Raw genomic sequence first — 23,432 nt, 5'->3', positions numbered from 1 at the left:
AACGCCATGATAAGCCAACCAACACAATTAACACACAACATCACTCCCAAACACTAGCAAGAGAACAACTCATGTCGAGCCAAATGCTCCAAAACTCCTACTGCTCAACGCCTTCTTTATATAGGCAAAATGTGAGCCAAGTTCAAACAATGAACAAACTTGGCTACACCAACAACCTTAGTCAACATATCAGCGGGGTTGTCTTTAGTTGAAATCTTCTGGAGAATGATTTCTCTTTCACCAACAATTTCACAAACAAAGTGATAACGTACATCTATGTACTTGGTCCTCGCATGATGAACCTGATACTTAGCCAAATAAATGGCACTCTGACTATCACAATGTACCTCCACCTGCTTCTGATCAACCCCCAAATCTCTAATCAGCCCATGTATCCAAATGGTCTCCTTTATAGCTTCAGCAACTGCCATATATTCAGCCTCTGTAGTAGACAAGGCAACAAACGACTGCAAAATGGACCTCCAACAAACTGGTCCTTTAGCCATAGTAAACACATAGCCTGTAGTAGACTTCCTTCCATCCAGATCACCTGCATAATCTGAATCAACATAAACCAACTGCAAAATGACCAATACTAGAGTCATCTCTCTCAAAGCATAAACCAACGTCTCGAGTACCATGAAGATACCTCAATATCCACTTAGCTGCTTGCCAATGCTCTTTACCTGGATTATGCATATATCGACTCACCATGCCAACTGCATGAGCAATATCCGGTCTAGAGCATACCATTGCATACATCAAACTACCAACCAAATTTGCATATGGTATATTTTTCATTTGCAGCTTCTCTTTATTAGTTTTAGGACACTGTAGAGAACTCAATTTAAAATGAGGAGCCAAAGGGGTACTAACCGGTTTGGTTGAATCATGAACTCCAAACTTCCGAATCAACTTCTCAAGGTATTGTCTTTGATTCAAACTGACGAAACCTTTTGCTCTATCTCTAGTGATCTCCATGCCAATGATCTTCTTCGCTTCACCAAGATCCTTCATCTCGAACTCGTTCTTCATTTGTTTCTTCAATTTCTCAATCTCTTCAACATTCTTTGAGGCAATCAACATATCATCAACATATATCAATAAATAAATGAAAGACCCATCTTGCAACTTCTTAAAGTACACACAATGATCATATTGACTTCTAAAATAATTTTGGCCTCTCATAAATTTATCAAACCTCAAATACCATTGCCTTAGAGATTGCTTCAAGCCATAAAGTGATTTCTTCAATTTGCAAAACAAATTTTCCTTCATTTTCACTATATACCCATCCGGTTGACACATATAGATCTCTTCATTCAAATCACCATGTAGGAAAGCTGTCTTCACATCAAGTTGCACAAGCTCAAGATCATACTGTACAACAAGAGCTAACATAATGCGAATTGAGGAGTGCTTCACAACCGGAGAAAAGATTTCATTGTAGTCAATGCCCTCCTTTTGTGCATACCCTTTAGCAACTAATCTTGCTTTGAATCTCACATTGATTTTCTCATCAGCATCTTCCTTCTTGGCATACACCCATTTGCAACCGATAGCTTTCTTGCCCTTAGGCAATTTAGCTAACTCCCAAGTCTTGTTCTTCAAGAGAGAATTCATCTCATCACCCATGGCATTGCACCACCTCTCATTTTCTTCACTCTCAATAGCTTCCTCAAAATTGGATGGAATCTCATCAGTGATAATAGGAAGAGCAAAAGAAACATAGTCACTATACTGAGCTGGCTTGGTAATTTGTCTTTTTCCTCTGTTCTTGGCAATAGATTCTTGAGGTGAAACTTGCTCTTCAACTTGAATAGAATCTTCAAGTTCAACTTCTTCAACATCCTCATGGTCTCCAACTTCTTCACTTGTAGTGGCTTCGACATCAGCGGAAATAGGATTTGAAGTACCAGAGGCAACTTTCTCAAGCTCCACCTGTTGGACATCTTTCACATTCTTCTCAGAGTTTTTGAACATACTTTCTTCATCAAATGTCACATCTCTGCTGATTACAAGTTTTTTCATCTCTGGGCACCACAACCTGTAACCTTTGACATCACTACTAAAACCAAGAAAGATAGCCTTTTTGGCTCTAGGATCAAGTTTATTTTCAGTCACATGAAAATAAGCAGGTGAACCAAAAATACGAATATAATCATAATCAGTAGAAGGTTTCCCAGTCCATACCTCCATTGGTGTCTTACCCTGAACAGCAGCTGAGGGTAACCGGTTGATGATGTGACATGCATAATTAACTGCCTCTGCCCAAAATGACTTGCTTAAACTCGACTGAGACAACATACATCTAACCTTCTCAAGCAAGGTTTGATTCAATCTTTCTGCAACTCCATTTTGTTGTGGAGTTCCCCGGACACTAAAATGTCTCACAATCCCTTCCTCTTTGCAAACTTTAAAGAAAGGGTCGGATGTGTATTCACCACCATTATCCGATCTCAAAATCTTAATCTTTCTTCCAGTCTGGTTCTTAACCATTTTCTTCCAACCCAAGAAAATGCTTAACACCTCACTCTTGTTCTTCATAGTGTAGACCCAAGACCTTCTTGAATAATCATCAACAAAGGTCACAAACCAATGTCTACCACTCAAAGAGGGAGTCTTTGTAGGACCCCAAACATCCGAATGCACATAATCAAGAATGCCTTTCGTCTGATGTACTGCAGTACCAAACTTTACTCTAGTTTGCTTTCCCAAGACACAATGCTCGCAGAAATCAAGCTTACAAGTCGTGGCATATTTTAGAAGACCTTGTTTCACAAGCCCTTGTAGAGCTTTCTCACCGGCATGGCTTAATCTCATATGCCACAGTCTAGTAGTATCTGAATCAGATGTGCCCATATTTTCAGAGACTACAGATGTTTCACCTGTCACAGTGCTTCCCTGCAATAAATACAAATGACCACATCGAGGAGCTTTCATCACAACAAGTGCACCATAAGTAACTTTCAATGTATGTCCATCTGAATAAAACCTGAAGCCCTTGGATTCCAAAGTACCTAAAGAAATAAGATTTTTCTTCAAATTCGGTACATACCGAACACCTGTCAACTTTTTAACTATGCCATCATGCAACTTCAAACGAACTGTACTAATCCCTTTTGTTGTGCAAGGATTGTCATCTCCCATGAACACAACGCCACCATCAAACTCTTTCAAGCTTGAAAACCAATCCTTGTGAGGAGTCATATGATGAGTACAACCCGTATCCAACACCCACTTAGTAGCACAATCAAATGATGAGGAAGTGGTTAAAGCAAAATCAGAAAAATCTGTTTCAACCTCAGCAACATTAGCTTCAGAACTTTCTTTGCCTTTGGTCTTCAATCTAGGATAATCTTTCTTCCAATGGCCCTTATTACGACAAAAGGCACATTCATCCCTTTCCAAAGGTTTTCTACCTTTAGAGTTTCCTCTAGGTCGAGACTGTGATTTTTTCCTACTAGAAGATGATCTTCTCTCCGATGATCTACCTCTAACAAATAAAGCTTCAGAGGTACTATCATGGTTTTTATCTCTATGCCTCATTTCATAATTCATCAAGACATTTGACACATCTTCAAATTTCACAGTTTCTTTACCATGCATAATAGTGGTAACAAAATGCTCATAAGAGTCCGGTAAGGAATTCAACAATATTAAGGCCTTATCTTCATCCTTAATATCCTTATCTAAATTTAACAAGTCGGCAATCAACTTATTAAAAGCATCAAGGTGTCTAATCATTTTTGTACCTTCTTTGTATTGGAAGCGGTAGAGCTTTTTCTTCAAGTGTAGCCGGTTCTCTGCACTCTTCGTCATATACTTGTCTTCCAATTTTTGCCACAACACACTTGCTAATGTCTCCCGCATCACAAAATACTTCTGAGTTTTTTTAAGGCACAACCGAATTAAAGAGCAAGCCCACAAATTTAATTTCTCTCATTCCGGCTTCGACATAGCTTTCGGCTTCTCTCCCAAAGCGGCAAGTAGATCTTGTTGAGCCAACACATCTTTGACCTCACCTTGCCACATCCCAAAGTTGTTTGTGCCATCAAACTTTTCTACTTCGAACTTTGCATTTTGCACCGTAGTTCTTGCAAACCCGGAGCTGCTTCCAAAAGGATTCTCATCTTGCCCGTCTGACATCTTTGGCAACTAGACAGTACCCAAGAGCAACCAGTGCTCTGATACCAATTGTTGTGCTAGGATAGCACCAAACCTTTTTGGAACCAACTCAAGCTAACCCACAAGAAATATGTCAAATGAAATGCAAGAACAAAATATTAAAGACACCAAGATTTTAACGAGGTTCCTCAACAGTCAGTGTAACTGGAGTACGTCCTCAGAGCAGTAGGAGCTCACCCAATAATCCACTATCAACCAAATGGAAGTTTACAAAGTGTTGGCAAGCTCACAACCCAAAACCCCAATACAACCAATAGCTCTCACACACCAAAGAAACAAATAGAGAGAAATATAATGAATAATTTCTTCTCTATACGAAGCTCAAAGCTAATACACAAATACAACTTTGATTTAGTGAGAACTAACCAAGAAAGAAAATCACCTTTCTTTCTTATATGGGAGCTGCGTACCTCTCTTCTTCTTTCTGCTGCTCCCTCCTATTTTCTTCTTCTATACGAATGCCTTTTTTCCCACACCAAAAGGCAGTTGTTGCTGCTAGTTAAAAACCCTAGGAGTCCCGTGACTTCTCACATGGACCAAATAAAAAAACTTTAGACAAAGTGCACTTTTCTTTTCCCCAAAACAAGGAAGAAACATAATCATGTTGTCCTTTTTTTTCTTTTGATTTGTTTAATAGCCAAAAGTTTTTTTTTGTTTTGTTCTCCACTTGGCCATTTGGCCACTTATTCAACACTTGGAAACATCATCAAAGAAAGCTTGAGCCTTTGGGTTAGTCTCTAACAGATAAGGGTGGGTAGAGAAGTGTTGTCGCCTAGGTCAAGGGTTCGATACCTTTTCATTATAACTGATAAATAAGAGAGCAACAAATGAAAGCTACCTTCATAGTTAGTAAAATACCAAACGGGTATAGTATATGAAAAATACGTATTATTCGGCAACTTTCTTTAAAATATCTTTTGAAAACTTCGGCCATTTTTATTAAATTTTAATATTTTTTTTTTGTTTTTTCAATAATAATTTAAAAATACATGAATTTTATGTGTAGTATTGAAAAAGTGTCTAAACAACGTGTATTAAACGTGAAAAATATGTTGGACTTTTAACATGCAATTTCTTGAATCATTAAGACAATGTATGAAAAATGAAGTATTCTTAAAAAATACGAACCTACTTGTATAATACGTGAATTTACTGAAGCCTTTCCACGGGGCTTGAGCCAGTGTTAATAGAGTGCATATGCTGACAACGGGTTTGGGTGTGAAAGCGTGGTGAAATTATTGTAATGCTGCATTATGATGATGTTAATGCTAGTAGCCGGAGAAAAAGGATACAGAGACTTTCATCCAGCTTCGGCGCAAGGTTTTGAAAACGCGTTGTCAAATGTTACGAGTGCAAGAAGATTGGCATTACTGATTATATCAGCATTATGTGTATTAATTAATTAACATATGAGTGCAAGAAGGTTTTCAAACCTCTTGATTACACATCTTTAGATTATCATCTGAGAAGTTAAATTTACACTTATTCCCTGAGCTTGTAGCAATATCATTTACTTCCTGCAAACGATTCCATTCCCACTGAAGGAATTACCGGTGCAGTCAAGATTTCCGTAATTCATCACCCTTGAATCTGTTTGATCCATCTTCCTGGATTTAGTGAAAACACAAGCAGTGCAATCTACGGAGACCAGTGAAGTTGTTCTGTACTTGTGTTCCCCTCCCACAACTGGCATCGCTACTCCTGGCTTTGCCGGGTTCCTGAAATCTGGCTGGTAAGTCCTTCCAAGCACTCGCTCAACATTTGAGGATAAGCCGTAGAATCTGAACTGTACTTCCAGATGTGCAAAACAGTCATCTGATGGTATCTGATAATTGCGGATCCTATCATCTTCCTTTGTCACAGGCACCACATTTACTGAAATTTCAGCAACTTCCTGGAGAGTGACCAAAACACTGTTCTTGCTAGATGTTCTCTCTACTCTAATGGCATTTTCCGGAGATTGCCATGCGGAGAGTTGGGATTCTGGGATGACTAGCTCCTCTCCATTGTAAGTAAATTTTAAGTGGTCTGTTTCATCATCCCATGACGATGCTTGGCTGGCCTCTACGGAGAAGCTATTAGAGCCAAAGAGGAGTCCAAGGGCCTGAATCCAAGTGTAGTCCCTGGTTCAGCCTTCAGGGCGGAGACCAATGAACAGGGCGTTGATTTGGAGGTTGGGGTCAGAAACTAAGCTGAAATACTCATTTTTCTTCCCGTGGAAGTAAAAGACAATGCCATCTCCACCGATGAAGCGAGGGTCCATGCATGCTGATCCGGGGCCTTCACAATTAGGTTTGCGACCTACGATTACCAGCAACAACAAACAAAAACCCTTGTCAGCATCGGCAATGATTTTAACCGAGGCACGTACGTTCGAAACAAAATAAAAATTGGAGTGCATTGTTGAAGAATGCAATCTCACATCAGATGATTGACGGAATATATTAGTACTTATAAATGAATAGTTCCGCTACTATATCGAGGCCTTTTGTGAGTTGCAGATAGTTAAGTTGGGACAATATTGATGTAATTAGCGGTGGATTGCATGCCCAACTCTGAAATGTTAACATGCATGAGATAACATTATGAACACATGACAGTAAGTCGTAACCTTACCTTTGCACTCAGCTTTGCATATAGGTGAGTCACAGTTGAGATAGCAAATTTTAGCCTTTTTGTCTGTCGGTGAAGGGTGGGTATTCCGCAGGGCAGTATACCTGCTTGAGAAAGCACGGGCTTTTCTTGCTGTAGCAAACCTTAAGATCTGTCTCACTTTGTACCAGAACAGAAGCAGATACAAGGATTACCAGAACGATCAAAACACTTTTGCTGCCTAAGAACTCCATTGCTTCTTTCTCTTTATACCTCACAAATGAAATGTTGATATATATATAGCCAGGTTAGCTACCCCTTTTCTGGTTGATCTTGTTATATAATTACCGAATCTATTAAGTGGGAGTTTAGTATTATCTTTTAGTAGTATAAATTCTAAGTTTAGTAAGATGAACGTGTGTTCCTCTTCAATGCTTTCCGGAATTGTTATATCTTGGTCAATGCTTTTGGGTTTGGTGATTGTGAATTAGAGAAATAGCTATTGACAATACAAGTTTTTTCTTCTTTTCCCTTTGTTTTCCGATCTGATTATAAATGAGTTTTATTGGTAAAGTTTGGCTCTATACAAGATTAAAATAACGATGCAAAGAATCTCACGTTGAAAGAGTACAGCAATAACTTCGAATTGAAAAGTTGATTTTTAACTAGGGTATGGAGTCTAAGTTGGTACAATATCAATTTATAGTTTGAATGTAGTAGTGGACACTTGCAGGATCCGTCACGCAACAAGTTTTTTTAGTGATTCAATATAAACTAAGCAATGAATTAAAATGAGTTGTCAGAAGTGCCTAAGCAGTAGCAAGCCCTTCGAGCCAAATCAACTGGAAAAGGTCTCTTATGATACAGACACTGTTTGGTTCATTCATGTGATGTAATGCACCCATTTTTGCACTCGACAAAATGACCGCGAATACTGCATTGTCTGCCTTCATCTTATTTATTTATTTGATAATTGCTAGTGCTTTACAACCATCAATGGAGTTATATATATTCTTGCAACTTGCCCCATTGGCCAATTTCACACTAGAAAATGAATGTTCGTGAAGTCAACCACACGACATGCATGCCTTCACTTGAATACTACTACTTTCTATTGGTTTGAATCAAGGGACAATTAGGCATAAACTGAACCTGGGAGTAAATCACCTCATGGAATCAAATCTACATATATTTTTTGGGTACTTTATAGGTCAACAGCTTAAGGGATCAGGCCAGGAACCAATATCAGATTAGTTCTTACCATTTTTATTTATATAAGCAGTAATTCGAATATAGGACCTCTGGTACAAGAGAGAGAGAGTAATGTTAATCACTTGAGTTACAAGTTTTTGCACTGATTATCAATCGGCCTTTCATTAGTGAGCAAAAGTAGAGAGTTTTTAAACTCTTGTGTATGCAACAACATCAATTTGTGCGAGTTTAGTGCTATTTTCTTACTCTATTCCAACAAATTGGCGTTAGATAGCTGAAAACCGAAATGACATCCAAAATAGTCACATTTTGCACCCTTTAAACTTGCTTGTTATGACGGAGAAAACTACAACTGGTGAAGTTGGTAAATATTTGATTTAGTTCCGAATATTTAAGGTTATTAGAGCATGATTAGCTCGTGGACTCTCAATCAAGTATATGTGTCTTTCATAGGAAATGACATTTTACCGTAGTGATGGAAAACAATCATTGTCTATGCATCCTGGTATGCATTTAATCCCCACTATTCTCCTCTCTAATAACTATTTAACTCACTAATGCTATTGTGTGTCAAAAAAACAAGATAACTAATAAGATTATGTATTCTTTATCTATGAAAAATAATTTGATGTTGTTTATTAGGGAGAAGACAGTTATTTTATATAGTAAAATTGCAAGCTCTCAGATATGATATTTGTTGATACACAAAATCAGGTCAATCTTGGACCAACGTAAATCCGACCGTAAATCACACAAACTCACAAGAACACAGATATATCATGGTTCACCTCAAGTTGGGGCTACGTCCACACTGGTGTCGATCCGGTTTCACTATGTAAATTGAGGGTTACAATGTACATGGCGATAGATGCTAAGGTTTGCTCTCTTTGCTATTCTTTTTGCCCTCCCCCTTCAAGTGAGGGTGAAGGATCCCTTTTATAAAATAAGGGTTTCCTTCACCTCCTACATACATCATGGGCTAAGTCATGAGGCCTAAATAATAAGGCCCAATATATGATACAACAGAAGTCCTTCAAGTCTTTAGTCAAAAGAGTCTTTTGGTTGGAGATTTCAAATCTAATTCATGTGTGGTCCGAAATCATTAACAATATTAGTATAGAAAAATCTAAAACAGTATAAGAATACTACGATGTCTCCTAGTAGTTGCTAATCTGTTGAGAGTAAATGGAGAACAGGTCGTAATTGATCATAGAATTGTTGTCAAAATTCCGAGGAGCATGACTAGAAAACCGAAAAAATCGAACATATTAGGTCAAGTTATAGCTTTAGCCAAGGAGCATGACAAAATTCCAAGTGATAAGGGTGCGTAAAAAAGGGTTGGCATTAAGCTTTTTTTTTTCTTTTTTTTTTCTTTTTTTTTTTAAAGATACAGTAGTAGATTCATTTACTTCGAAAAAGGTGCGGTACAAGAGTTACATCCAAAGCCAGTTATGGCAGTACATTATCCTCCACAAGTAAGTCGGTGACAATACTTGGGGGATTAACATCCCATATACAATCTTGTTGCACCGAGAGACCAACCTGTGCAAGGCAATGAGCAACCAAGTTTGCTTGGTGACGAGTGTGGGTAATTTTATCTTCGGTGATTGAACGGAGAGCACCTTGATATCTTCTACAATTTGTCCACTGAATGACAAATTTGGAGAGAAATTGCACAACACCTCCACAATCTGACGTGAATTGCTTTCGAAAGAAATATATTGAAAAAGTTGAATATCAGAGTGCGCAACGAATAAGAATACAAAATAATAGGAATATTATTAAACAAACAAGAACGCCGGAATGGCTACAAACCCTAAGAGATTGGGCTTAACTTGATTTCTAATGAATAACAAAGCATCCTATTTATAATAACCTAACCCTAATCTCTAACAAAATCTAATTCTAACAGGTTAAGCCCAGAAAACCAAACATTCAAATAAACCAAAATACTAATATTTTCCAACACCCCCTGTCAAACTCATGACGGTATACGACATGGGTTTGCAAACAAGCAGATGCGAACTGGCTCCTTTAGGCGGACAGACAGGCAAGCTCCGCAACGCAGACAGACAGGCTCCGCAGTGCGGACAGACAGACAGGCAGGCTCGCGGACAGACAGACAGGCAGGCTCCGCAACGCGGACAGACAGACATGCAGGCTCCGCAACGCGGACAGACAGACATGCAGGGTTGGCGAACTGGCTAACTGATTCTTGATTCTTGCTGGCAAACTAAATCTGATTTAAACTGGCTAGTGTTGAGAGTATGGAAATAACCTGTCACTAAACGAACGAGATTTTCATATCCCAATTGTAGCAACGAACGAACGAACAAACATAAATACTATCACTTGTGTGGCCCAAACACAAACTTAACCATGTTTTTTTTTTTACCTTGCCCTTGAGGGCCTAAAACAAACAGCAACAATTTTTTCTTTTTTCTTTTCTTCACTTCCTTTTGCTTCTATTTTCCTTTCTTTCTTTTTCCTTTTTTTTTTTTCTTACTTCCATTTCCAAAGATCTGGTCTTCTTCATACTTGCAAAACAAGCACAGCAGGTTTAGCCGCATGACAGAGTTGGGTCCAAGGCGGCGGGAGGTTCATTAGATCCGATCCGACGCGGCGCGCAGGCAGCAACTTCAAGTGCGCGTCATCAAGTGTTTCAGACTGGGTGCAGGGTGGCGAGGTGGTGCAGGTCTAGACGCAGCAGCAGTTCAGGGAACGAAGTGGTGATGCGGCTGGTGTTGGAGACAAACGGCAGATGTGCTGGGTTTCTAGTTGCAGCGGTAGGGTACATATTGGGTTCACGGGTCTGGGTGAGAGTGAGAACAAGCATGCGGGTCAGCGGACAGGTTTACAGGTTCAACAGGCAGGTGGTTCCAGGCGGCAGCGAGATGGTGATGGTCTGGTACGATGATCAAGCGGCTACATGGTAGAGGGTTGGTCAGGCAGTAAGTAGCGATGTTATTCTGGTGGGCATGATGGCGGGTTTGCAGCTCGATGACGAAGTGGAGTGGATGCCAACGGCAGCTTCGGTGCAGGTTTGGGTTTTGGCAGATAACGAACGACGTAACGAGTTTGGGGTTCTGGGTTCAGCGCGGTGTGCGTCCCAAGTCCCAAACAAACAGATTCAATTTTTTTCTTTGTTTTCAAACAACAAAACCCGAACTAAAACAAAACTGATAGTTTGATACTGAACAAACAGATCGATATCAACCCCCCCAAAACAGATTAATTCCCGAAGGATTTAACCTACTCTGATACCAAGTTGAATATCAGAGTGCGCAACGAACAAGAATACAAAATAATAGGAATATTATTAAACAAACAAGAACGCCGGAACGGCTACAAACCCTAAGAGGTTACATTGTGACTAACTTGATTTCTAATGAATAACAAAGCATCCTATTTATAATAACCTAACCCTAATCTCTAACAAAACCTAATTCTAACGGGCTAAGCCCAGAAAACCAAAAATTCAAATAAACCAAAATAATAATATTTTCCAACAGAAAATCCCTGTGAACTGCCCAAGACAAACCTGCCCTTAAGGCCATTGCTTCTGCTTGGAGAGTAGAAAAAAACATCCTCTTCCCTGCCACATTTTGCCGACACAAAATTACCTGTTTCATCGCAGACAATGGCACCAAAACCGGCCACATTTCGTTCCCCGTTCCAGGCCCCATCAATGTTCATTTTGAGACGCCCCGACGGTGGAGCAACCCACTTGGAGAGAATTTGTACTTGAGTACCGTGACCTATCACCGAGGTTCAAACGAACTCATGCCACCACATTGTAGCCCAATTGACACGAACATCAGGATGGTCCGTCCTGTCATTCCATAGCTTGCCATTCCTTGCGCCCCACAACGACCAGCAAATCATAAGGAAAAGCTCAAAATTTTGCTTTGAAACTAAATTTGCCACATCTTCTATCCATGTCAGAAAGTTTTGGTGGTCTACATTCCTCGATAATGGTCCAAGACTTGAAGCCAGCCGGGCACACTTTGCAAGTGGATGGTGGTCTCTCCGTGAGTGTTGCATAAGACACAAGCCAAGTCCGTAGTTATATGTCGTTTTGCTAAGAGTGCTCGGGCAGGTATGAAGTCATTGGTAACCCTCCATAAACACACCTTCACCTTTGGTGGGACATTTGCATTCCATAGCCTAGACCATAGCTTGTTTACAATTTGCTGTGTTGATGAAGAGGCCTCATGGGTAGGTGGTTGGAGCCATCCCATTTTTCTCGTAATGCCAGGTAATTTGTCCGGTGGAGAGCAGATACTTAACGGAATGGAACGAATTGAGGTTTCTTCTTCCTTCGAAAACAGCAATGGTAACAAATCAATCTTCCACCGATGTGTGAGGGGGTTGATAAGTTCGTTGACGGTTCTCAACGTACATCCCAGTGGCTTGGGAGAGAAGGGTCAAAATAGCATTAAGCTTAGGTCAAGGGTTTCATTTCCTTTCATTATAATCCAAATCAAAGGAAGGAAACCTTCCCTTTGGCTATCAAGCCAGTGTCTGTAGCGTTCATGTGTTGACGACGGTATTGGATATGAAAGCATGGCGGAATGTTACAATTCCTATGTCACACATAGAAAACCAGTTTTGTAAGAACAAAGTTCTACAAAAATGTATTCGATTGAAACAAATTTATTCGTATTCTTTGGGTTTGAATATGTTAGAGTAAAATTGGTAATTCTTAAACAAAACCCATGAGTATGTAATGTTGTTTGGACCCGATTTTACAAAATCAGTTCGGCGTTAGATGGACAAAATATGTGGATCGTTCCTAGGATAAAGATGTTTTTATTTCTACGATAATTATTCTGATTAACTATATCTAGATATTATCAATCAGAATAGTTATCTTGGAATTTAAATACATCAACAAATAAATTTTTATCCAACAAAATTGTAGGTGGATTCCATCTTGTCATATAGCCTTCATGCATGGTTGCGGCTGGATATATCAGCATGGGGTTTGATTAGAGTTGTTAGATGCATGGTCTTTATGCATGCATAGGTGACTTGCAAGTGGGATAAGTTCCAGTATTTAGTTGGATGGGTGTCTGCAACATGTGGGGCGTATAGGCATTGAGAAAAACAAGGTGATTGTTTTGGATGTGAAAAGAGCCGTGTGTGATTATCCAACAAATTCAGTGATGGGATAAAGTTAAAGTCAAAACAGGATTAGCATGCAGAGTCCTTATGTGGTGATCGTTTTATTTCTCAGAATATTCCATTCCAAGTCTTTAGGTGCAATTGAAATCATCTGCTTATCATTCAAGCCGTGGCAAGCTAACTCGTCCCTATAAATACAAGATGTCGTGCAACATTTCAGGGCCACCACAAAAATCAATACAAAATTGCCCTGCGCAAACTCTCACAACTTGAGATCTTTTTCTTTTCCTTTTTTCGCTGACACATCTTCCGTTGGCATCAACAGCACTGTGGAAGCAACCGGTGATATCTTAAGTCGGCATAGATAGCTCTGTCACCGTAGAGTCGGTCGGTCTCGCAGTATCTTCCGTTGGCATCAACAGCACTGCGGCGAGAACGGTCGATTGCCTATCCAAGTCTCGGTCGAGAAGGGTTTTCGAATCCTTGTTGGTCGAGGTCATCTCATTAGCCTTCTCGGCGAGGTGAAGTGTTACAGTTATTACATTCGGCACATTGTAAGCCGAATTCGGTTAGTGAACTTTGTAAGAAATAGCAGCCTTGTCTTCAGGCTCGAGAACCCAAGAGGCCGAGACGCGTTCCTTTCTCGGCCGCAATCGCAAGACGCAGAAGTCAGTAGCGCGACCCAACGCAGCATCATCAAATTTACTCCTCGGCCGAGCCTCGGCCGACGAGTTGGCACGCCCCGCAATCACCGAAGGACGTAGTTAGCTTAGAATATATTCGGCCTGCGCGCCACGTAGGCTTTGTAATTTCTAGGGTCAACAAATGTTCATTTCAATTGTAATTGTTTTAGTCTAAGTATGTCTTTCATGCTTTCAATCAAAAAAATAACAAGTGTTTCAGAGATATCTACTCAAGTAAGTTTGACATGCATATACATTAGGATAAACTAGTACCCATCCTAGAACCTTCGGAATACTTTGTTAATTGTATTCTTCTCTCACCGAGGAGGAAATTAAGTCTTTTTAACTTTAATTTTTAATTAATTTTTCTCAAAATCGGAAACAATAAGCTATATTTCATTAAATGATTCTTAAAATGGTGATATTTCTAAATTTCCGATTAATGGTTTTTCCTATCCAAATTGAATTGTAAAACAAGTGGAAACCACGACAACAAGTGGAAACCACCACAGCATATATTAAATAGCCTCTTTTGTGGTCAATAACATGTACTAACAAACGTGTCGACATATTAAACTTGAGAATTTCATATCGGGCATGCCACATGCAAATGAACTTTTGTCCTTACATAAACCAGCCGGTTGTAAAAGAACACAGCATCTAGCAATGCCAGAATTTCCATGTATGCAAAAGATGCTGTCTTGCCACTTCAAAATTACTGTTGTCTATATTTATGGCCTCGGTTATATCAGTCCCTTATCTCTCACTCAAAAACTGCATCTCAGAGCTAGCCATGGCCAAGGAAGTTAAAACTGAAGCAAAAGTATGTGTAGGGATTGAAGCCTTGTGGGAAGCTCTTGCAAAAGATTTGAGAATCTTGATTCCCAGAATCATCCCAAATTTGGTCAAGAGTGTGGAAGTGATAGAAGGGGATGGTGGCATTGGAACAGTCCTTTCTCTTCAGTTTTGGCTCTGGTATGTAACTCGGCCTTCAATGTTTGAGTATGAACAGCTTCTTTGAAATCCCTCCACCATATGACAATTTTTTATACAAGGCGATAATATAAATCATTCTAATGGAAATGATTTCCACCATCTTTCTTATTCTTTTATACACATGTTTATTTTTAGATTTTAAATCGAATAAAGCAAATGTATTCAAATAATTTTTGGTTTTTTTTTTTTTTTCAAACAGTAAGTATGATGATAAAAAAGATTTGCGAAAATAAGTAGGAAGATAAAAAAGATTTGCAAAAATCATTTTTCATTCGAATAGTTTGGAGAGAGAGAATTCGAACTGGGTAAAAAAAGGTCATGTTTCATTATAACCAACTAACCTAACTCACATCTATCATCGTTGACATTTTTATGGTGAAACGATTTTTATGGTAAAGTTTCTTTTCAAAATTATATGATGTTAAATGCTAATGATTAAATTATATATATATATATATATATATATATATATTTTTTTTTTTTTTTTTTTCTTCTGGGAACAATTTCAGATGTACCAAAGATGAGTTACCAAAAGGAAAAGATTGTGGAGCTTGATGAGTCTGTACACAAATTTAGGCTGCAAGTCATTGAAGGGGGACACCTGAACTTTGGGTTTTCTTCATACAAAACAACATTCCAACTTACTTCAATTCATGAGAAGGAGACTCTGGTGAGCATTGAGATCACCTATGAGTCTGAAGTGGAAGACAATAATGCCATGCCATCCAAGACAACAATGTCCACTTTAGCTTTGGTCAAAAACTTAGAGGAATATTTGTTGAATAATGTTGCTGTCTAGAATTTTGTTATCATTCCAACAAGGTCCGGGCTGTTTCAATTCTATAGGTTAATTCGCCATTTTCTTGAGCTGGAAAAACCTATTATGGTCGTAATTAATTTCAATAGTAAGCTCTTGATAACAACTTTATTTTATTAATTAACAATCGTCATTCATAAGATTTGAACTCAAATTTAAAAGTAGCGACCGAGTTCCAATAAACCAAATAATCATTCTCACATCCAACTCAAATCTAAATTTGAGGATCCAAACAAGCCTTATGTTCTTTATTTAAGCTTGAGATTTCATAATCAAGGCCATAATTAATTATTGATGAACACACATGCTTTGAGTAGCTAAAGTAAACAGCAGGTACCTGTTTTCACTGCCAACATTCAGTTATTCCCTTAGAAGCTAATTGTTAAGCGTCCATATTATTTGTTATCTTGAATATATCACTCATTTTTTGCAAACAATTCCATATCCTCCTGAGGATCTTCTGGTGCAGTCAAGTGTGCCATAATCCACAATTGCTGATCTATCTTCCTCTGTCACACTTTCCTGTGCTGAGAACCTGCAAGAAACACAATCTGCTGACAGAAGAGATGAGGTTCGATACTTATCTTCACCCCCCAAGACCGGCATTGCCACTCCAGGCTTTGCCGGGTTCTCAAAATCAGGCCTGTAAGTCCTTCCAAGCACTCCCTCAACTTCCGTGGACAGAGCAAAGAACTTAAACTGGACTTCCAAATGAGCAAAGCAGTCATCAGAAGGAACTTGATAGTTGTGAATTCTATCATCTTCTTTGGTTACGGGCACCACATTGATCATAATCTCAGCAACATCCTTTAGGGACACAATAACACTGTTCTTGCTTGATATTCTCTCAACTTTCATATCCTTTTCTGGAGAATACCAAGTGGAGAGATACCCTTCTTGTAAAACTACATCGTTTCCGTTGTGGGTGAATTTTAGGTGGTCAATTTGATTGTCCCAAGCAGCTGCTTTGGTGGCTTCTACAGAGAAGCTGTGAGTGCTGAAAAGGATTCCTAGGGCTTGAATCCAAGTGTAGTCACGGGTTCGTTCTGCTGGCCTATGGCCAATGAAGCGACCATTGATCTGGAGGTTGTTGTCTGAGACCAAGCTAAACTGCTGGTTGCTCTTGCCATGGAAGTAGAAAACAATGCCATCACCACCGATGAAGCGGGGATCATGGCATGCTGATCCAGGACTATTGCAGTTTGGTTTACGGTCTAGAAATATCAGACACTTACTTCATTTAGTTTGTATACATAATTAACGGAAAAAGAATTCAAGTCCTATATCAAACTACAAGGTAGGTAAAATTAACAATATCTCTTTCATTTTAACAAAATTAAAGAGCCAAATAGCATTTCTCAAGCAATGTTCTTTTGTCAGATCAAAAACTTTGGACCATGCATTCACACAAGTGCACCTGATCGACTAATGATCAAGTTTGATAGACTCATAATATATAATATGTCAGACTGTCTTAAAAAATATTATTTTTGCTACATTCATACGGGCCGACTTATGTAAATTTTGAGGACGCTACTAACACAAAGAAAACAAATGAAGCCAGGATTGTTAACATACGTTTGCAATGGGCCTTGCACATAGGGGAATCACAGTCAATATAGCAGACTTTGGCTTTCTGGTCTTCAGAGTAACTGCTAGGGCATTCATATGGACATTCCACAGTCTTTCCAAAGCATCGGCTTGCCGGGTTGGTACAGTAAAGAGATTTGTACGCTTTAGCTTGAAATGCTGCACCTGCAACAAATACTAGTACGATGACTAATGTGGTGGAACTGCTTCTTACCATCTCCATGCTTAATTGTTAATAGGCTGCAGATTTTAGATCGATAGAATTGTAGGAAATGGATCAGTTTCCCATTGCTATTTATAGATTTAACAATGCCATAGGATCTCACCTTTTAATTTTGCTTTACATCGCAGATATCCTTATATTTTAAAGTTTGTGACTGAATCAATCCATAGCTGAAATTAGAAGTATGAACCGGAATTGTTGGCTAGCACTTTGCCATTGTGAACATACATGCATGTTCACATATTGTAGAAGATGAATGTCTTCAAATACAAATTTCATTACAGCCAGGTTAGTTTGCTTGCATATGATTCAGGAATTGGACTTTCGGCCATGATATCTACATGTCAAATTATATCACCATCTGGTTTGGTTGCTGATGATTCAGGATTGGACTACATTTGTAGAGGGTGGTTTTTATACGATCTATAGTATTCAAACACAGGACTTCAGAGTGGAGTAAACATTCCTAATTACCTACAATTACCACATTTGTACCACATTTTTAATATAAAATGAATCCCACATTGACGTATGGGACAAGGGACCTTGCATGGGCTTAAAGTAAATTAAACTACTCTTCGTATTACGAATTAATTTTACAGTGAAACCTAAACTTTCAGATCTCACATCTATTAGAGAAGTGATACAAATGTAACATACTCAACGGCTGAGCAAAAAAAAAAATCTATTAAAAGGGGTCAACCGTAGATAAAGATTTGACAAGTTGATTTCCCCACATAGACGTTATGAAGTGCCATATTACTTGTCTGAAAATTTATTTAAGAAATGTCAGCTTTTGTAGCTTGATTAAAGGTTTAGTTAGTGAGAAGGGTCTAACAAAAATAAAATTTGTTAACTTGAGAAGGGTTAGTCGACCACCTTGAGCATTTATCGGCTTTGTCATTGGATAAAAAAAAAGTGATAAGTGTTGCATTTTTAGTGCTAAAATGGTTTGGAGTTCGTAGTATATGCAATTTGTTTTTATGGTCAATTGTAGCTTAAGGTATTTCCTAGGTTGTCTGTGCTTTGTTTTCTTTGGGAAGTAGCAATGTAGAGAACCCTTTCGAGAATTAAGGTGTACTTAAATGTAATTAGACTGGTTCTGAGACGAAGATGTCTAGTTGACAAAAAGAGAGGGTCTTTGAGTTATTATGAAGAAAACAAAATTAGCATAAAAAAATGAATTAGGGATGAAGGCTTTATCTTACAATTCCTTTCTCATTTTCTGGCGAAGGCTGTATCTTACAATTAAATTAAATGAAAGATATTAAAGGAGTGAAAACTTATATAATGGGGATCTTATGGGGTGTCAAAAGGGGCTATACCTACTGATATTGGAGGGAGGAATCAAATTTTATATCTCTGGTACAGAGATGAATACTTTTAATAAATTGAGATATAAGTCATTTCGGTGTTATAAGCACACCAAAATTTGATTTAGCATAAGGGATAATAGTTGTGTTTCCCTATGGGGAACTTACTTTTCTTTCCACTTACGATTAACGAATCTTTAACGTTTGGATATCATAATCGAATCAATTCATTTTCTTTATCATCATCTAAATATCATATATGTAAAAAATCATACAATTTGAAGATCGTTTAGTCATTCATACGTGTTAAACCAATCAACGATTTTGATAATAAATAGAATCCTCATGATGAACCGTTCATTTGTTTTATGCATAAGAATAACTAAAAGATTTCCAAATTGAATAATTTTTAGCAAATATGATATTTAGATAATGATAAAGAGAATAAACGTATGATCTTTCTTATAAAGGGATTCGGTAGCAAAGACCATTGTGATATATTTTTGTATGGATTCCTTGCCTTTGAATCAAAGTCTATGTCCAATAGGGCCCGGGGTGATTCCGATTATGATGTTCGGACGGTAAAGATTCGTTAATTGTAGGTGGGAGGACAAGTAAGTCCCCCTATGGGAACACGAGCATTATCCCTTATGGGAAATCAAATTTTGGTGTGCTTGTAACACCGAAATCACTTGTATCTCAATTTATTAACAGTATTCATCTCTTTGCCAGAGGTATGAAGTTTTTTTTTTTTTTTTTAAAGGGGACAACCTGTGGCAAGCCACGGTTATCCACATCTTCCAGATGCCGGAAAGAACTAGGTATGAAGTTGGATTCCTCTCTCCAGTCTGTTATTGAAAGAAAAAAATATAGTAGGCCACTTCACTACTTAAGGCCCAGACGATTTGTTACTGGACCTACTCTTTAGCATGTCCAGCATCGATTATCAATGTCAAAGCCCAGCGCCCCTTCATTTCCCTCCAATCCCCCCATTCGGTTAACTCGTCGTTTCCATTTCGTATGCTTGCATAAAAAAACCCTAACTCCTACTTGACAAGCAAAATCCTGCTAAATTTTCCTGTTTCCGATTCAACTCGGTCCAACCAGGTGAGTCGCCCTTCACTTCCAATTCCCGAAAATTGCAACTACTATATTTTGCACCTTCTTGTGAATTAAATTATGAGTACAAAATTGGGGAATTAGAACTCGGATTTAGATTAATTGTAGTTCGTACTGTCGCTCTGAGTGATATTAACAGTGAGTTAATATGGGTTATGAGGGTCGAGATTCATATATGTGAATTTGCTGTTCAATTTGTATGTGAAGATGATCAATGTCTCAATACGAGAATCTGAAAACATACTGTTTATGGGTTGTGAGGAATTGCTTGAAATGAAGTACTCAGTTGGGGATAATTGATTCTCAAGAGCTCAATACATGAATGGAGATAAGAACTAGAGCCCCTTTCACATATATAGAATTATAATTAAATTCAAATTTGGGAATAAAACACAACATGTAAGACTGACCAATATTTGCTTTTACGGTCAGAATAGTACAACAAATTTACACATTTTCCAAAATATGTATTAATGGACAAATGAAAAGAGGATTCACTTGTCTACTTCGCACTTAATGATACACTCGATACGTGGTTAATTTCTATACATGTTAATTAAATATAAAGAAAATGAGAAATGTGATAAAGAAATAAAGATTGAAAATCTCCCAGTCATTTCTCATCATGTATGACTTTTACTTAGTAGTACTATGTGATTGCTTCTAATTAAAATTCGAATATAATTGCAAACATAGAATACTAAGCAAGAAATAACATGGTAATCAATGCCAACGAAGAATTTCAAAGTAAAAAAAAAATAGTCATTGACCAACTGAGAAAATGCAAAGAAAATATGTCAGTACCTAATATACTAGGTTGACCGTCTAAAGTAAAATAAAGAAGTGTTACCTTATTAGATTTTAGCACCGAGTGTTGGAATATGGACAAAGGTTACACTATTTTATATATGTAAAAGAATTGTTTCCTATGTTCAATAATTTCGATTTTGCTATTGTCACCCAGTCACTATTAGTTTGGAGGGTTTTTATCATAAATGGTCTTTAAAATTGAACATCATCATTAAGATGGTCCCTGAAATTAAAAATCAATCAATGTAGTCCCTGAAAATAGATGTCGCAAATCAATATGATCCTTCCGTCACAATTTTGTTAAAAAATCTGTTAAGTGATGATGTGGCACATATATGGGTCCTGTAAGTATTTTTTTTTTTCTTCTCACAAATGGTCCTTGAAATTGACCCATGACATCAAAATGGTCTATGAAATTGACCTGCGACATCAAAATGGTCCATGAGATTGAAAATTGATTAATGTAGTCCCTTAAGTAAGTATCTCAAATCAAGGTAGTCCTTCTATCACAATTCTGTCAAAAATTCTATTATGTGATGATGTGACACATAAATGGGTCACAAAGTCTAATTAAATTTTTAAAAAAATTACAAATAGGCTTAATAATTTAATGGTTAATAAAAAAAATTGTCAACCCAAAAACCCAATCCTGCAATCACCTCCGACCTTAGTCTACATTTCTACACCCCATTCGCTCTCCATTCTCTAAAAAAAATCTCAATACACTCATATTTACACACTTCGACGCTCTTCACCAAATTGAACCTGGATCGGCTTGGCCTAGATTGAGATCACCTTTGGTGACGGCTTGGCCCATTGGCAACGACTTCTGGGACATCATCGTTAACATTTAGGCGATCAGCACTCTCACAACCTTAATCTTGGAGAACTTGTTCGATGCTTCTCTAGTGGTTTGGTGATGCAAATAACGACGAGGTTTGCCTTGAGATAATGAGGTTACAACCAAGATGCGTCCATTGTTGGTTGAAAACTATTTCCCCACCCCCTGTTAGGCCTTGGTTAAACTTTATGCCTTTGAGAATTTATGGAAGGGAGCTTTCTTCAAAGTAGACCCTACTATAAGAAAAAAAAATTTCATTGTGCAAAAAGGTATTTAGACAACTTTTTTAATTAATAATTAAACTCACATCAGCACATAACAAAATATTTTTACAGATTTGTGGCGAAAAATCATATTGATTTGCGACACATATTTTCAAGAACTACATTGATTGATTTTCAATTTCAGCGACCATATTGATGGTGTGGGTCAATTTCAATGACCATTTTGATGGTGTGTGTCAATGTTAAAGACCATTTGTGATTAAAACCCTTGTTACTATTACTTAGTAACAAGTGTTACAACTATTACTTGCTACATATTCATGGTCTGTAGGGAGCGTCCTGTGGATTTAAGGTTAAGCTGAACTTCCTCATACAATCAACACTTTAATATTTCGGCCAATTACAAGTTCACACAACTAGGCTCAGCTATAACTATTATTTAATAATGAGTATTATAGCTACTACCACCGTTCTAAGAAAGGGCCTAGTCGGTGGTGACCCGAGACGTTTTCTTGCAAATCGGTTGGGCTCTATGCGGCCTAGGTTGTGCTAGGCGGCTAGTCAGTTTTTTTTTTTTTTTTTTTTTTTTGAAATTTAAAAAAAAATCCTATCTAAGTCGACATACTACTTGCAAGTGAAGCTAATATGGCTCAAGGATGGATTGTGGAAGGTGGTGATGAAGAACTTAAGCTTGGCTCAGGAATTATAGAGACATCGGAGGTAGGTAGTTCCCTAGAGCCTAGGGGGAGTTCTAAAACTGTTGAAGTAAGAGAACTTCATGAAGAAGATTTTATATCGAATGAGGACGAAGAAGAAGAAGAATGAGATGATCAAGAAGTTGAGTTTGAGTCCGACACGAAGATAGTCTTGGAGGGATATGGTGAAGAGGAGTTTGATGCCTAGCTTTGTAACTTTGTAAGTATCTTACATTACTATATTTCCTTATTTTTCCTCCTATTTTTCATTTTATGTGGTTTTAAATTGTGAACTTGTTGTACATGTGTCATCCTGCATTACTCCCCACTATGGTTATATGACATATATGCTTAATGTGTTTTTAAATTTTGGACTTGTTGGATACTCTTTTTGCATTTTATCATTCTTTTATTATCTTATCCATAGATTTCATACAAGTATAATTTTTTGTAAGTGTCAATATGCACTTATTTACAAGAATTTACCTAAATCTGCCTAGGCCGCTTAGGCACCCGCTAGACCTCGCCTAGGCGCCTAAGCGCTAGGCGCCAACTTGCCGTCCGACTAGCGTATAGCATTTTTTAGAACCTTGGCTACTACTTAGTAACTTCCTAAAAAAACACGAGTCAACTATATCTACTATAAGGTATGTCAAACTATTTTGCTGCAACCTTGTTATCGTGTTAAACGTTTGAGTTTCTTGCATCTAATTACCGTAATATCATTCTCCTCTAAATTTCAAAAGTAAATCAAACTACTTGGTTTCATAATTCTGATACTAAATTTAGCGTATTTTTGTTACTGCAGTTATCAGCTTGGCTTACTGGAATCGAGATACTACGTAGCATCTTGGAAATTAGTTTCTTCTCCATTTGGTTCTTTGATTTGGATCGATGCAAGAAAATCAGTGAACTTTTAGCTTGAAGAACTACCTTGGTAAGTAGTTAAATATTAACAATTTTGGCCTTTGTATTGTGCATTTGGAACACAACATACGTTCT

General features: G+C 37.9%; 2 protein-coding genes, 1 long non-coding RNA gene and 1 pseudogene across 3 annotated transcripts; 2 read left to right on the top strand and 2 right to left on the bottom strand.

Moving 5' to 3' along the window:
* Positions 1-5,698: 5,698 nt before the first annotated feature.
* On the bottom strand, positions 5,699-7,034 carry LOC126589449 (uncharacterized; annotated as a pseudogene).
* Positions 5,772-6,815, top strand: LOC126589453 (uncharacterized). Its single transcript, XR_007611834.1, has 2 exons — positions 5,772-5,920; positions 6,052-6,815. It is a non-coding gene; the product is annotated as an uncharacterized LOC126589453 (long non-coding RNA).
* A 7,409-nt stretch (positions 7,035-14,443) lies between the features above and the next one.
* On the top strand, positions 14,444-15,721 carry LOC126589451 (phytohormone-binding protein-like). Its single transcript, XM_050254735.1, has 2 exons — positions 14,444-14,777; positions 15,308-15,721. Exons 1-2 carry the CDS (start codon positions 14,735-14,737, stop codon positions 15,595-15,597), a joined length of 333 nt encoding a protein of 110 aa, XP_050110692.1. The 5' UTR covers positions 14,444-14,734; the 3' UTR covers positions 15,598-15,721.
* A 48-nt stretch (positions 15,722-15,769) lies between these two features.
* On the bottom strand, positions 15,770-17,452 carry LOC126589447 (uncharacterized). The gene is made up of 2 exons (XM_050254733.1): positions 17,194-17,452; positions 15,770-16,829 (listed from the first exon to the last, which is right to left on the bottom strand). The coding sequence occupies exons 1-2, from the start codon at positions 17,426-17,428 to the stop codon at positions 16,036-16,038; spliced, it is 1,029 nt and encodes a 342-aa protein (XP_050110690.1). The 5' UTR covers positions 17,429-17,452; the 3' UTR covers positions 15,770-16,035.
* Positions 17,453-23,432: the final 5,980 nt, after the last annotated feature.

Source organism: Malus sylvestris, chromosome 11 (genome assembly GCF_916048215.2).
Source record: "Malus sylvestris chromosome 11, drMalSylv7.2, whole genome shotgun sequence".
NCBI classification, from domain to species: Eukaryota; Viridiplantae; Streptophyta; class Magnoliopsida; order Rosales; family Rosaceae; genus Malus; species Malus sylvestris.
This window is presented reverse-complemented; position numbering and strand designations above follow the sequence as displayed.